This window comes from Cervus canadensis, chromosome 25 (assembly GCF_019320065.1).
Source record: "Cervus canadensis isolate Bull #8, Minnesota chromosome 25, ASM1932006v1, whole genome shotgun sequence".
Lineage (NCBI taxonomy): Eukaryota > Metazoa > Chordata > Mammalia > Artiodactyla > Cervidae > Cervus > Cervus canadensis.
In genome coordinates, this window is record NC_057410.1 from 44,490,409 (window position 1) to 44,507,120 (window position 16,712).

Sequence of the window (16,712 nt, forward strand, 5' to 3'; positions counted from 1 at the left end):
GTATGAGAAAGTATAAACTAATCTCAAGTTTTTTTATTAAGTACACATTCTATACTTAAAACATACACACAAGATCTATGCTATATTGATTTTTCCTGCTTAAACATGAGGATTTTACTTTCAATCATTATAAACTCTAATTCCCCAATCAAGATAAAACATCTGAACAAATAATTTACTCCTATTTGTAATTAGCAGCATTAACACTATTAATTAGCTGTAGTTAGCTTTTGGAGTTAGCTGAGTTAGCACAGCTCTCAATTTCTCATGAAACAATATTAAAAAGTGGGATCTTGATTTTTAGAGAAAGTGTAGAGGGTGTATTTATTGTATTTAACAAGAACATTGATCCCTGGGAATAAACAGTTGCTTCTGAGCACATCCTGCTTCAAATGACATCTTGAGACTGTGTTTAAAATTCTAGCTACCTCTGTTGCAAAAAGAACTCAAATTGGTGGTTCAATTGTATTAGACATGATCTAGGAAAAGTCACTGATGGAGATTCCATTGCCTGTCAAACACCCAGTAATTAATATTAACTTTAGGAGTGTGGAAATGCATTTTCTTGTACAGTGCTAATACAGCCCAGGAAAAGGCTGCTATAGTATAAATTATTTGCTGAATATTTGTTGAAAGGATGAACCTCATAGACCTGTTTTTCATTAAGAATGCAGGTAATAATACCTTATTGTTTTATTGTAGAATTAAAAAGGCACTTTTTTGTGAAAGTCAATAGAAGAATATGCTGCAGGTACTTAAAATATGTTTCTTTCCTTGACATGGTGTAAAATGAAACCAGGTAGAAACTCTTCTCAAAAATTCTCATTTTCCATATATTTATAAAAGCAATGATGCATGCTAATATATATAATAACAATTATTTTACACCATAATATACAATTTATGATGATTTAAAAGAAACGCTCTTTTCATTACTCATTCCTTCCATTACAACTGTTTTGTCATCCCCTATGGTCAATTTTATGTCATTTCATTTTATTAATTTATGTGACAGTCTCAAGAGGATGAAAAGTGAAAAAAAAAGTGTCAGTCGCTCAGTTGTGTCTGAATCTTTGCAACCCCATGGACTATAGCCCCCCAGGCGTCTCTGTCCATGGAATTCTCCAGGCAAGAATACTGGAGTGGGTTACCATTCCTTTCTGCAGGGGATCTTCCCGACCCAGGGATCAAACTCAGATCTCCTGCACTGCAGATGGATTTTTTACCGTCTGTGTCATCCTCTATGTCAATTTTATATCAGTTTATTTTATTAATTTCTATGACCAGTCTCAAGAGAGTACTTTTGCCCAAAGGTAAGCTGGTTGACTAGATCCCTGGTTCCTCAAGGTCAGAGACAGGGCCTCACCTACAGCATCTGGATGAACCATGTGAAATTGCTGATATTTAGCCAATTATGATGTATAGGAACAGTCGTTAGGCCAGTCAACAAATATTTATTTTTTAAAATGTAGGGATAAAATAGTAACTTTACATTTAGTTTTAACTCTAGGCATGTGCTACAGAGTTGGCCTAAAAGTGATGCTCCAATATATGTTTATAAACATAATATAAACAATGCACTAAGATCATCAGGCAAATGTCTTACTTTGTGCTATTTACTCTTGTACACTGAAACTGAAACACAATTAATTCTTTGCTTACATTATTTCATTTATATGGGATGCACACCCTGGCCACAACAACCTATATAATGTCCATTCCACCTGATTCTTTAAGATTAAGGTCCAATGCTAACTCCTCTGTGAGGCTTCCCCAGGCATGTCCTTCTGTGCTCAGACTCTACACCTCTGCCTAGATATACACCTCAAGAACATACATAGATATACACATGTGCATAGACAGATGTATAGAATTTGTATAGAATTTACATGTATTAAGTCTATATACATCTATGGGCTTCCCAGGTGGCTCAGATGGTAAAGAAGCTGCCTGAAATGCAGGATACCTGGGTTATACATCTATAGATCTACTTACATCTTTACATATGTGGCTCAGACAGTAAAGAATCCACCTGCAGTGCAGGAAATGTGGGTTCAATCCCTGGGTCAGGAAGATCCCCTGGAAAAGGAAATGGCAACCCACTCCAGTACTCTTGCCTGGAGAATCTCTTGGACAGAGAAGTCTGGTGGGTTACAGTGCATGGGGTCGCAGAGTCGGACACGACTGAGTGATTAACATACACACACACATATCTATACATATATATGTATAAATATATATGTATAGATAGATGCATATGGATGTATACAGAATTTATAAAGAGTATATGTAGTATAGGATTCTATTCTTATGAATGTGTCTCTGCTATTTCCTAGTTTCAAAGCAACCTAATTTATAGGTACATTGAGAGGACTTCTGATGTCTCAAGATACTTCCTTTGGAAAAAAAAAACACTGACTTTTATTCCAGAGTTCCCTTATATGTAAATCAGATTTTAAAAATTTACACAGCAAGTCTTTTCCCACACCTTCCCACAAAGATCATATAAATTCCTGGATTATACAGAACAGAATGACAGACTTCAGGTCATGTAAAATATAAAACAATATGACAATTATTGGCCATGTTTACTTCACTAACATGTATGGGAAAAAAACTTACCAGTCTCAGAAGTCCTCACAGGAAGTATAGAAGATAATTGATCACCATGGCCAAATCTGGTATATGACCTTACAGAAATGTTATAGAGGGTGTAAGGTTTTAACTCCCCTAAAATTATGTCTGTTGTTGAGGTGTTCTTCATGAATAAGGTATTTACATTTCTATAGAGCACTTCATAGGCAACAATAATCCCATTGGGTTTCTGAGGTGGTGACCACTTCAAACTTATTTCACTAGCAGTAACATCGGTAACTTCAACATCTTGAGGTGATGATTCTGGTTCTGGGGGAAAAAAACAATATGTGTATTTTTTCATGTTTATTGCTTCAGACACTAAAGGCAGCATGAGGTAGATGACAGTAAGCATGCAACACCACTTGCTTCTTTTTATTAAAGCTGCACCTAACATTCTTACCATCTTCTGGAGTTCTCACGAAGATGTCATTTGCTTCGGACAAAGAACTTTCTCCAACAGTGGTTGAGGCAGCCACTCTCATTTTATATTTTGTGTATTTCTTTAACCCTGTAAGGAAAATAGGCCATTTGTTCAAAGTCCCTAGAATACTATTCCTGGATTAGTGCCATTTAACACACACAAGACTAGTGAAAATAACTTATCTGGGAGACTGGTTCTCTAAATCAGTCTCCTATAATTCCAATCTCCCAAACTTCCTTGGAATGAGAGCCTTCCATCTTGATGAGGTTTTAGTTCTCTCCTAAAATATCAAGGCAATGGTCTGAGACTGAAAAAAACAATTTTTGGCACACTGCAAGGAATGTAGCTGATTTGGCACAAATACCACGTCAGCTCAATTACTTCAGCTAATGGCCACATACAGTCAATCAAGCCTTTAATACTGAATTATTTTGATGTACCAGGCATAAAATTCCATAAGTCAAGTATATTCTTAGGATACCTGTGGTCTGATGACTTTATTTGCAGTGAAATAAATATAGTGAAAGAAAAACAACATTTAATGAAGTTATTTCTGCAAGTAGTTTTAAAGATATCCATGGGAGCATAGCACAACAAAATCTGCAATGATGCAACAGGTACCCCACAGTGTTTAATGGCATAGAGAGATGTGCATTTTCCATCAGGATAAGAATGTCAAAACAAAATTCTGTTCTACCTGTTATGAGAAAGTTGTTATCTATAGTAGTCATCTGGAATGCTCTGTTTGTATCCAGTTCCATTGCATAAATTGTATAATGAGTTATTTTTCCATTAGGATATTCTGGAGGATCCCAATATAACAAAATAGATGAAGAACTAATATTTTTATAGTTTATAACTTGAATGGAGCTTGGCACTTGAGAAGAAGAATGAAAAATTAGTATGAATGAAAAGTATTATAATGTACCAGAGCAATATCTGCAGGTAACTATTTCAAAGGAAATACATTCTTACCTTGCTCAAGTGTCCTAACATTGAGGACCGTTGGTGGTCCTTCTCCCATGATGGTGAAAGCAGATACACTAATCATGTGCTCGGTGAAAGGTACAAGTCTCCTGATAACGTAGGACAGCTGTTGAGCAGCAATGTCAGTGATATACTGATTCCTTGAAGTTCCTATTTGAAATCAGTTTTTAAAACATTTAACAAGTATTTGGCTTTGTGATGAAAATCATTTTTGCTTCCACAGTGAAATTTTAAACCCAATTTCACAGTATCCCTTAATCTCTCCATGTAATCCCTTCTATGAAAGGTAGATACATAATTAATAATAAATACACTGAATGTACTCCAATAACATATATAGACATTTTGTGCTCATAATATAGTTTTGCTAGCTGTTATACACTATCCCAGAATAAGAGATTAGTGTTTTGAAAAAATATAACTTTCTAAAAAAGACAGGTTAGGAATTCTTTTCCTAAAAAACAACTGGGCAATAACATCAGATTGAAATATTATAAGTCAATGCTGCATTATGATATAAAAATCATGGAAATAAGATTTTATTTGGACTCAAAATTCACCACACATTTGAAAAATCCATTAATGATTTAAAGCAAACATGCTTATAAAACTGCCACATAAATATGTCTGGACAAGGATTTCAAAAAATCCCTATTTCAAAAAATAAGTTAGTTGTTGTTTTTTTTTAACTTATTTAGACTATGCACTTCCAACAGTGATAATTAGTGCTTTAGGCCAAAGAAAGTATTTTTTAAAAAATCTGTATCAGAAATCATGGGCCTCTTAATTTTTAGTGTCTTCTAAAAAATTGTCTTCTTTGCTCAGGAAAAACATATCAGTAAATGAAATAAGCATATATTGAATGCAATGTGATACTTTTGCCAAATTCCACCATCAATATAACAAATTTTAATTTGGAAGGGATCAAATATCAAATTAGAGAAAAAGCAACAAGAGAAAACCTTTTTTCTCACTTAGCGTTTTAGAAAAAAACAGATAATTTAGATCTGTTTCTTCTAACCAAATATTTTTAATTCACTATATATGACATTCTCCTTATAGAAACAATAAGATCCCTTGACCCTGAAGAGTAAGTGTATGCACTAATGACATCACCAAGTCACTGGGGTCACCTCCACCTGTTGATCACCCCATGCACTAGAGTTGTAACTTTCTGACCTATTTACCTTCAGTGACATTTGAAAACCTATTAGTCAAAAGCTGCAGAGAGTGTGAGGCCTGTGAATGATTTGAAGATATGTTAATCCTTTCCCATCACACCTGCTTTGGCAACTGTAATAACTGATTGTCTCTGCAGCTTGGCTGGAGACTCTCGGGTGCTACTTTCTCTGGAGGAAGGTCAGATGGGTTAGGAGGGGCCAGCTCCTGCGTGTGTGGCATTTCCATTTGCCGCATGAGATTATCCAACAGTTAAAGAAAAAAAATCGGACTCCAGCCCATGGACCATTAATAATTGGGTTGAACTCTGAGCTAAGGTTCATATCTGTGCTAGCTAGTACTGGTGGTTTAAATACATTTCACACAGAACAAAAAAATGTACCTACCAAATGTTGAAGGCTGGTCTTCAGCTCTGCCCCTCACAGGAAAGTAATTATGTGGATGACTGTTATATATAACTGAAGCAAGTGAGTACAGGTCAGAAGACATCTCTGCTGAGCCCTCAAATAATCCTGCCATTGACTCTACTATGCTCACGGTTTCTGGAGCCATGGGGTTTATATACTGCACCTGGAAACAGATATTTGCAAAGACAGTGATGGTTACACTTAATAATGGCTTCAATCAAGTACTAGTTTCAAGAACTAGTAACTTTGGAATGATAAATTTTTTAAAGATAATATTATTTCCATGACTACTGTCTCCCTTACACGCTACATTTTCATTCTGAAACTATTAAAATCCTGCATTACTGTAGCCCATTATGATCAATTCCATATCTAAAACTCCATACTGTATTATGTGAAAAATGAAATAATTTATCTCTGACTCAAAAATGGTAAAAAAAAAAAAATAGCCATCCTCATGCACAGTTTCATGATTAAAATATTTTAACTGCTTACCACCCAATAATAAGTTGTCTAGGCCTCCTGTCTTACTAAAATGTGTTTTACTTTGCCATCTATATGTCCTCATTTGTACACCAGGTGTGAGCAGCCTGCATGACTACTGGGTATATGTCAATAATAATAACCTATAATCAAGTGAAGTTACAGACATGAACAAAATTACATGGCAATAGTTTTCAAACAGTTCAAGACAGACCTATGTAAGGCTATGGGAATATTTTAGGTAATTGTGATTGTTCCAAGATGCCATAATGTACCCCACATGAATCAAGTTCACCAAAGTAGCAAATAATGACATGAAATAAAGCATCATGAGCATATTACAAGTATATACAGTAGAGTTTTATGTTAGGACAGCAAGAGAACTCTCTCCATTCTTTCCACACAGCATAATAGATTGAAATAAAATGAAAAAAATCTGAAAATAACCTAGGTTTAGATGATACCAAGACAATATTAGTAATTGTGTCGATTTTGATAATGGAATTACGTAATGAATTAGAATTTCAGTATTTTTTAGGAATCCATACTTAGTTAGGCATGTAAGAGCAAAAAGATATGAACTCTGGAATTTATTTTAAAATACACCTGCATCAACAGGAAAAATGAGAGATGGCAACAAAGACAGCATGTTGATAATTATGGAATCCAGGTGATAGGTTAATGGATACACATTATACTCTTTTTTCTTTCATTTATACCAGTTCAAAATTTTCCAAAATGGAGTATTGGGGAAAAAAAGACAATGTTTTAAGAGCTACTATTTTTTTGTCAATTTCTTCAAGACTCACCTCCAAGCGCTTTTTTTTTTTTAAGAAGATTTTTTTTCAAAGAAGAAAATCACTCTATTCCTTCCAAATCCATGTTCTTGACCCTCAGAATTTCTAATTAATTCATAATATAGATTTTATTTATTTATAAATTTTGGTACACCTATCTTTTAATTATTTTTTGAGTTGAGCCCAAAACAGGCTTTTAATTCCTTATGAACACAAAGCACTTAGTATTTTTTTTTAAAAAGCAGATGCTCAGAAAAATACCAAAAAGGCAAGGAATTTTAAGGCTGCTTACTTATTTAACTAGTTACAAAGGCAGATCATTTGAATATTAACTTTTCCGAGAAATAAAACTGAGAAAAGATGCAAAGATATATTTAATTCTCCAAATGATATTTATAAGATAAAATTATCTAAATCTTATTTCTTTACCCAGGGAAGTATTGTGATGAAAAGCAGGGAGATATCAATAATATTTACTCAAAAATATTATGATAAAGCACTCTGGATAAGGAACCATACTTAGAACAAACTAAAGATCTTCCACCTTCCAAGGCACACTTCAACTTTACTTCCACTGGGAAATCAGAGAAGGCATGAATCACAAACACATAATTCAGAGATGCTCTGGTATTCCAGTCAATAGTTTATGCCTGAGCCACACAGCTGTTTCCACTATCAATCAACCACCCTTTGAGAATCCAGTGTACAAAGCACTACAGAGGGTACAACAGGGCAATACAAAGAATTTCCCCTGAACTGTGATTTTGCATTAAATCTCACAATATTTTATACCAATGTCAGATACATTTTTGAGAGTTAAGCCGTAGTATCCCATCAATTAACTAAGTTAAGCATCTCTGTTGACAAATTACTGTTCCAGCCTAAGAGGTGACTGAGTAATTTTGACTATCTGAACTTCTCCCAAATACACTGGAAGGACCCTCCCTAACTATAAGTGATTTGAACTTATAAATTTGAACTGGTTTTGTAAAAATCCAAAAGGTTACTATCACCAAGTGTGAATGTTGTGACTATTTCTCACACTTTGCCTCTTTAAAACAGGGATTAGGTTTTTCAAAGGATGAAAAAGAAATAATTTTAAGAGTAAAAATGATAGGAAAGAATCAGAACTTAAGAAAGTAATGAGAAGTGGCTGAGAAATAGGAGTGGAAATGAGTGATAGAGAAGGAAATAAAGGTCTATCACAACTCCCCCAAGTTTCGCCTCATTGAGTTAGTCTAGCATTCTCAACCCCAGCACTAATGACCTTCCATGTTTGAGAATTTTTTTGTTATAGGGAGCTGTGCAGGGCATTGCAGGGACCAGCCTCCCTGGTCCGTACCCACTAGAGACATATTCCCTGTGGTGACAATGAAAACTTCAGAGATCACGAAATGTCTCCTGGAGAGAAAACTGCCCTCGATCGAGAACAAGTGAGTTAGGCAATGTCACAATTCATCAACATGAAATCCTTCTCATATGCTACCTAGGAATCTTTGGAATTGATATGAAAGAATTAGAAGTCTTCAGAGTTCAGTTCCGAATCCACCTGAATAAACCAACCCGATTCTACATGTAACAGTCTTCATTATAGCTAATATGATTGTATTTTCAAAAACTTTACTATATCCATCAATTTACACTTTCTGGAAGTCTGCTCAATTGATTTAATGAAAATGTTGACTTATTCTTAAGAAATGCTTCCATATTTTATTATAAACTATAACATGATTTGTTCTATTTTCAACCAGTGGTAAAAAGAATTTTATAATTAGTATATGTTTGGAAGCCTTCTAACCGAAACTGTATCATTCTGCAGGGTGACAAATCCTTAAGGCTTGATTCTGTCTATGTTCCTAACGCTCAATAAAGTAAGCATCTCTAGAATTCCTATACTACTTTCGAGTCTTGTCCTCAGCCTCATTCTGGAGCCACTGGCCAAGCATTTGGCTTGCGTTCTATGTTCACCACTGACAAACATTTATATACTTGAGAAATATGTTGGATGAAAAGATGTATCTATACAAATCTCAGAAATTTGTGACACTACATAGCAAGATGTCTTTGGGGAGAAAATCCCCCAGGATTTGATCTGAAAAACAAGTACAGAAGTACAGAATGAGATCTGAGTGTGAAATTCAACTAGAGAGCAGTTAATGAACAGTGGACTTTAGGATTTTTTAAACTTTCATCTAGGTGGAATAAGTATCCCAAATAAATGAATTTTATTCTTTGCATTGATAGAAGCAGAAAATTCATGCTAAAGGAGAAAATAATTCTGCTCAATTTGGCTCTAGTCAAACTATATATGGAATGTAGTGTTCAGCTGAGAAAGAGGCTCACTGATAAACTGGAAAATAAATACACAGGAGAGTAATCAATAATGTGAATGACTGATGAGAAACTGTGGATATTAAGCCTTAGGGAAACCATGACGATTATTTTCAAATGATAAAAAGTTAAATCATTGCCTATTGTTATTACTGCTGGAGACACCAACATTTAAAGCTACTTTGTGTCAAGTACAGTGATAAATATTTTTACCCATGTGATATCACTTGATTATATCCCAAAGAAAAAGATATTATCATTTCCATTTTACAGTCTGCTGTTCAAGTTCATAAAACTAGTCATAGAAGAGGTAGGACTGGAATACATTTCCCTGGTTGCAAATCCCAGACTCTAAGCTACTCTAAGCTACCGTGTGGGTCTGGAGAGAAGAAATGGGATAAACTGGTAAACATTAGAGAACAAATACTTCAGTTCAAAACTGTTAAAGAACATGGTAGTTTCTTCTTTATGTTCCAGACCTATCATAGTGCCTGGAACTTTATAGTTACCTAAGAAATGCATGCCTGTGAGACCACAAAGAAGCATGATTTAAAGCTTATAGAAGAGGAACTGATTACATGGTTGTGGATACCCTATTGTCAGAGTTGATCAAATATTTTAGCAGAGGCTGGATCTCCAATCATTTATTAGTCATGTGATTGATTACCTTCATATATAAACTTGGAAGTTGAAATAAAAGTTCTCAAACCCTGAGATTAAATTTTCAATGTTTTTTTTTTATCAAATACGTGTTTAAATAGTGAGAGTAAAATCTTATACATATTTCAGCATGCTTAAATAACTCCTGTCTATTAAGAAACAAACAAGTCATGAGAGGTCACTGGAAAAAATTTCAATAAGGGTGATGATATCAGATCAAACCTAGCATAGGATGATTATGTTTTAATACTTCTTGAAAAGTGTCATCATCACAATGTATGCAGGTAGCTGATGAAGGATTTACAATGAAAATAATATTTTCCTGTCTGTAGCTTTCCAACTACAAGTCTTACTCTCTAGAAACATTTTTTTGAGATTTTGAAATCATCTTTCTTTTTAACTAAGATATAATCAACATATAACATCAAATTGCTTTCCAGTGTGCAACATAATGATTCAATATTTGTATATTTGTTGGAAGCAACACCTTTAATCATTTCTGTTTCAGTTCTTATGGTGTTACTTCTAAAATCACTAGATATTATGTTTTACTTTTCCGTGAAGGGTCACTTAGGCTTCCCTTGTGGCTCAGCAGGTAAAGAATCCACCTGCAATGCGGGAGACCTGGGTTTGATCCCTGGGTTGGGAAGATTCCCTGGAGAAGGGAAAGGCTACCCACTCCATATTTTGGCCTGGAGAATCCATGGACTGTATAGCCCATGGTGTCGCAGCGAGTTACTTACTTTAGACAGTATCAATTGACTTTCTGCTACAAAAGGAAAGCATTAATTACTAAAATAGATGCATATTCATGTTCCAAGTCCATTCTCATTTTTTATTTACTTTTATAGTTTAAATGCATTAATACTTCAATCTGGATGGACTGTAACCCAGAGAGTGCAGAGCATAGCCTCTCTCATGGTCCTTCTACCATCCCTACCTCCTGCTGCTCATGCTTTTGTATAATCCCTTCCTCTTGCATGGGAAGTGTGATTTTCATCCAACCAATGGACTGAGGGAAAGGCGATGGGATGTCACTCCCATGGTTATATTATACAGACTGTCCTTGCTAGCTTGATGAAGGGAATGCCATGTTGGGAAAGTTCTGTGGCAAGAAACTGTGGGGGACCCCAATGAGCTGGAGCTAAGGATGGTCTCTAGTCAGAGGGCCAGCAAGGATCCAGGGCCCTCAGTTCTATATTCAAAAGGAAATTAAATCTGCCAAAAATCTAAGTCAGCCAAGAAGTAGATTCTTCCCCAGTTGAGCATCCATATGAGAACACAGGAAGGTAAGACCCTTAACTGCAGCCTTATGAGACTCTCAGCAGGGAACCTACACAAGCTGTCTGGATTCCTGACCCACAGAAACTGCGAGATGATAAATGTGAATTGTTTTAAGCTTGTGGCAAACTGTTATACAATGGAAAACTAGTGTAGTAAGCTAACAAAAATAGTCCAGGCAATCCTGAGCTGGAGTGAGGACACAAAAATGGAATACAGAGGTATGAAGGTTACACTTTGAACTGGCCTTAACATTGAGTAGCTATTAAATGCTAAGTATAACCAAAGTCAGAGGTAATTCCCAGATTCCAAGCCCTCACAAAGATAATGGTGCCATTATCCAAAAAGAAAGACATGAGACATATAAAAATGCCACAAAAGCCTCCCAAATGCTTCGACAATGACTTTCAGATCAGAGATCTGTGATGTGAAATCCAAGGGGATAGGGAATTCTAAGCCTGTTATTTCGTATCTGGGTTTCGATTCAGTCTCTCTTCTGACTTGTTATTGATCACTAAAACAATCAATTACCCTTACAGACTTTCTCCTTCTGTCCCATAGGAAAACTAATAGGTCCCTATCACTGTCCCAGGATTTCTATCTACCTCTACCGTCTCCTCCTTCCAATCAAGAACCAAGTCCTATTGTCTCAAAAAAAGATGCTTGTTCTGTTCTGTTTTATGGGGGTAGATGAGTTTAAATGTGATGCATCCTGGCAGAACTTCACCACAAATGATTGTAATTAGGGATGCAGAGTGTCAGAAAAATCATCATGGAAAACACGGTGAAAGAGTCATGAAAATAGGAAGCAGTGACTGAATCTGTGAGGCTGTCAAAAGGAAGTGGCTGAAGACAGAACTCTCAGGAAGGAATTAGAAAGTAGTAAAAGAGCTAGCTTTCTTAAGTGTTCATTTGTCATAGTACAAGGCCAAGTTTTTTTGCAAAGTTGCAGTATATGCCAGGGGAGCGAGTACTAGGGAGAAAGTGGTTGTGTCAAAAGCTGAAGAGTTGGAGGTAAAGGAATGAATTTTGGAGGACATAGGGAAGATGAGGATGGTTAAAAACATAGATCCACCTTATTTGACATGTAGGAGGTCACTGTTAAATTCTAACAAGACTTCAAGGATTTCAAAAATTCTTAGGACACGGTACGGAGGCTATACTCTGAGAAGTTAAAGAGTGAATAGAAAATTCCTTATCCTACACCAAGGAAAAGGACCTACTAAGCCAGAGTTTTTTTCTGATATCTCCTTTACTCCTCACCATACCCTTCAATATAAGGCAGGCATATAAGCTCTACTTTAAAAATGAGCGCAGCAAGTCTCCAAAAGTTGACTTGTCAAAGGTCATGGGGTGAGGAAAAGGCAGAGACAGGACTAGGACACTAGCTCATCTGGACTTAGAGCTTCCACCACATGTGTCTCCCCACATCAGCCTCCTGAAAGGTAAACCCAAACACCAATCACAGGGGAAAGCAGAAATATCAATAAGGGCCTGATCTAATGAAGAGATATACAATCACAGAAATAAAGTATGATGTCTCCTTTTACTGCAACTGAAGGAAGCTAATATTGTGTCCCAGTGAGGGTGAAAGGTCCAATGCCATGATTAATAATTACAACAGGTCACAGTTATTCAGGTCACCAAACTTACCATATATCAGGTGGAGTTCTAAGCTCTTCACACATTAATCCATTAAATCCTCACTAACAACTCTGTGTTACACAGACTCTTAGAGTCCCTATCTTAAAAAGGAAACAAGTTCAGAGATCAGGTCTACTCTTCCAAGGTTAAACCATCAGTAAGGGCAAAACCAAGGTTTAAACCCAGCATTCTGTCTCCTAGGTCCATGCACTTGACCTCTCTGCCGTAAAACACACTAAGTGACCAAATTAGGAATATAAACCCAGATTTGTATATACCAATGCTCATGTTATCTCTATCATGTCACAGGGACTGTGGATCATATCCAAGAAGTCTTTCCAGAATCTCTCAGTTTCAAGAGAAAAAGAGGTGTAGCATATCACTCAATAGATATCTTGAGCAGAAGTGGGGGATCTGCCACACGATCCTAAAAAGTGAAGCATCTAATTTAAGGCCTTCTCAGCAGGAGCAGAGGGTTAAGTTTTTGCCCTGTGCCTGAGCTGTCGACTAAGGTATCAGAGAAAGCACAACTCAACATCTTTTACACAAGAGGAATGCAGTCCACATTGGATTAAACTGTAACCCTGGGCCAGAGGTCAAACAACTTGTACTGAGTCCTGGTTGGCCAGAATGCATTAAGCACACAGTAAGGTAACTTTTAGGTGGGTCTCAGAAATGGAGGAAGTGTGGGACTAGGAATAGAATGGACAGTATACGTGGAGAAAAACAAGAGCGCAGCTAGAAGAAGTGATGATTCTGGACCAAAAGCGTGGAATCTAACTGCTGAATAACCAGCAGGCAGGGCCTCCAAGTTGCCGTGTGTGCTACACCCACTGGTCTGAAATAGATGTATTTTTCGTGAGCCCCAGGAACCACCAATATTTGGATACCATCAGTCTAAAGTCTTAGAAGGATTTCCCAGGTAAACAGCTGGCTGGATGAGATGAATGAAGACAGTGAAGGAAAAATTAGTGCTGCCTGTATTGGGTTGGCAAAAATGTTCATTTGGATTTTTCTATAGCGCCTTACAGAAAATCCTGAACAAACTTTTTGGCCGACACAACACTTTCAAATAGAAACAAAGAGGGGAAAGAAGGCTTCCAGTGTGACTAAAAGCAAACACTGTCCTCTTAATTTTATATTTATGATGATTTCATCTCTTTTATTTGATTTCTTTAGTCAAAAGTATATTGTTTATTTTTAAACGAGGTAGCTTTGAGAAATCTGGCTTCCTAAGACTGAGGAGGACAAAACCATTTGTCAACAGCAATTACTAAAGTTATTGTGCCTTTCTTTGGCAACTATTCCAAATTGCAAGCACAACCTTAGGAGGAGTATTTAAATCTTAACAGGAGCTTCCAAACAATTCATTAACTTTATTACCATAATAATATTCACTTATGGAAATACCTTTAGTCCTGCTTAATTGCCCAATTAATATTTTTCATATGCTGAAAAAGAATAATAGCACTTAACTAATAATAAATGTCTTGAAATGAAATATGATGAGATAGATTATCAGCATAGCTAAATTTACTTCACTTTGTACTTTGCGCTTGTCAAATATTTTATGTTTGCATGTTGGCAAATCTTCCAAGTTATGTGGGCCAAAACCGGGTAGAAAGGACTCAACAAAATAAGAAATTCAAGTGCAGTACCTCATCTTTTCCAATGAGCAGAGTATCTTCTAAAAGCACTCTTGTCTCAGAAACTAATACTTTCACTCGATATTGGTTAATGATTCCATTTGGTTGTCGTGGTTTCTTCCAAGTAATTCTTATTTCTGTGGCTTCTACTTCTGCAACCTGCAAATCAAATACTGCACCTGGAACTAAAAAAGAGAAAAGGAGGGAACTTTAAAAATACATTCTCAAATTTCTAAAAATTACTGAAGTCAGTTCATGACTGAAGACATATAAGCAATTCTATTAGAAAACAGACTAAAACAATTTACTTATTAACAATTGGATTTGTATCAGATCCTTTAAAAACACAGATAACTAATGTTAAATTTCTATACATCGTTCTCCACATGTACACAAGAAATAGAGTAACATGGAATAATTTTCCCAAATCAAAATCATAACGTTTGTTCAGAACAAATTAATTTATAAAAATAACTTTCCAGGGAAAGTTGTTTATGACTGATGAATTCCCAGTAGAAATCTTGAAGGTTTTACAAAAATTAAAACATACCAAAAGATAATACGTGGAATACTCTGAATGCAATTACATGTAGCTGGTATACTTTATTAGGGAATTTTTAATTTATGTTTGAAAAACTAATTGATTTTTGTCTGCTGATTTTATAAATTATGTGAATCTCAAATTTCAGATGCCCTTATTCTTTGCAATAGTAAAAAAAAAAAAAAAGAAGTAAAAACAATTGGTTTTAGATAAGGCACCAAGTACTTAAATACCAGTTAGAAAGTCACCAAGTGGTGATCATTTTGTAATGTATAAAAGCATCAAATTACTAAATAAATACATAAAATAAATGTATGTATGTCAAGAGCAACTACTAGGAAACCTCCCAGTACAATAGGACTAATCAACCAAGAAAAATTCTACCCTGGGCACTTGTCCACTTTTAGTTTATATTTCATTGTGTGATTATAAATAGCCAATTCCTCCCTCCACATTTAGCCTCCTTATCTATTAAATGGGTGTCATTAAATCCTTCCTATCACTATACAAGATTACAATAAGGAATAAGTGATTCAAAAGACTATAACATGTTGGCTGAAGAAAGAGAAAATGTGACACAAAAATACTGTTATTCATGATTAGGATGTGGTCAAACATTAAACTTATTTCATTAAGGTAAAATATTTCACAGATTTAGCAAACTCCAGTTGGAAAAAAGACATATTAAGGGTAAAAACAAATGAAGAATGACTCTATCTTCTTTAAGATAACAGAAAGAAATTTATGTCATAACTCCCCAAAATATTATTTATAATTAATGAACCTAATCAAGCTTAAGTTAAACATGAAATTAGCATAATCATGTAGTATTTCATCTTAGAGATTAAGAGTTGGGTTTTTCAGTCTTTATAAAGTAGTCGGTACAAAAAAAATCTCCTTAGATATTTTAATAAATATTTCTAAATGTTTGTTGACTAGTGAATGACTAGATAGCTGAACTCTGGGTTAGAAGCCTATTATTTGATTACTGCAGTCAAGTCTCCAGAATCCAGTGTGGGTAAAACGTGTGCTCAAAATTAAGAGATAAATGTAACATGGGTACACTTATAACTTGTCAATTCTTTCAATCTCCTTTTCTAAAAACATTTCGGTGTATCTCTATACAGAAGGATAATTCTTTACCTTGATTTCCCCACAGGAATTCTAATCTGAAGGAAAAACAATTTAATCTTTGAAAGATGGAGGACGCGTTCTAAACTAGAACCCCACAACAAATGATTTATTCATTTGTCATTCAACAGACTGAGGACTCATCGTATGTTCACTGTTCTAGGCACTGAAGGATAGAGGGAGGAAAAAGACAGATAAAAAGCCTTCGCATAGGTCACCTCTTACGTAAGCTTTATTTCATTATCATACACTGTTGCTAAACTTATGTTTTTTTCATATTTATCATATTTACCATCATTCAAGAGTAGAGAACCTTTCCAATTAACCACAGAGTATGAAAACAACACAGCTATTTAAATGGCAAATCTCCATTCCACCTTTCTTTGACATTTTTGGGGTTGCTATGTAGATGAAGTCTTAGTACTGCATGATATAAATCAAAGAAGAGATCTGACATTTTCCCATCTAATTTGAACACATGTAGAATCTCAATTGAGGAAGCCAGTTTAATAACTACATTGATCAGAGTCATCAGATAACTAAACCCGACCTCCTATAAAATAACTG

At 35.4% G+C, this 16,712-nt stretch overlaps 1 protein-coding gene across 1 annotated transcript in view; it reads right to left on the bottom strand.

Moving 5' to 3' along the window:
- The window catches only part of PTPRQ (protein tyrosine phosphatase receptor type Q), a 293,179-nt gene that overhangs the window by 189,301 nt on the left and 87,166 nt on the right, over positions 1-16,712 (bottom strand). Inside the window, exons 27-32 of the mRNA XM_043446813.1 lie at positions 14,486-14,658; positions 5,611-5,794; positions 4,034-4,195; positions 3,756-3,935; positions 3,038-3,145; positions 2,623-2,904 (exon numbers count right to left, since the gene is read on the bottom strand). Of these exons, the coding sequence (XP_043302748.1) occupies positions 2,623-2,904; positions 3,038-3,145; positions 3,756-3,935; positions 4,034-4,195; positions 5,611-5,794; positions 14,486-14,658 (1,089 nt within the window). The remainder of the gene's footprint in view (positions 1-2,622; positions 2,905-3,037; positions 3,146-3,755; positions 3,936-4,033; positions 4,196-5,610; positions 5,795-14,485; positions 14,659-16,712) is intronic.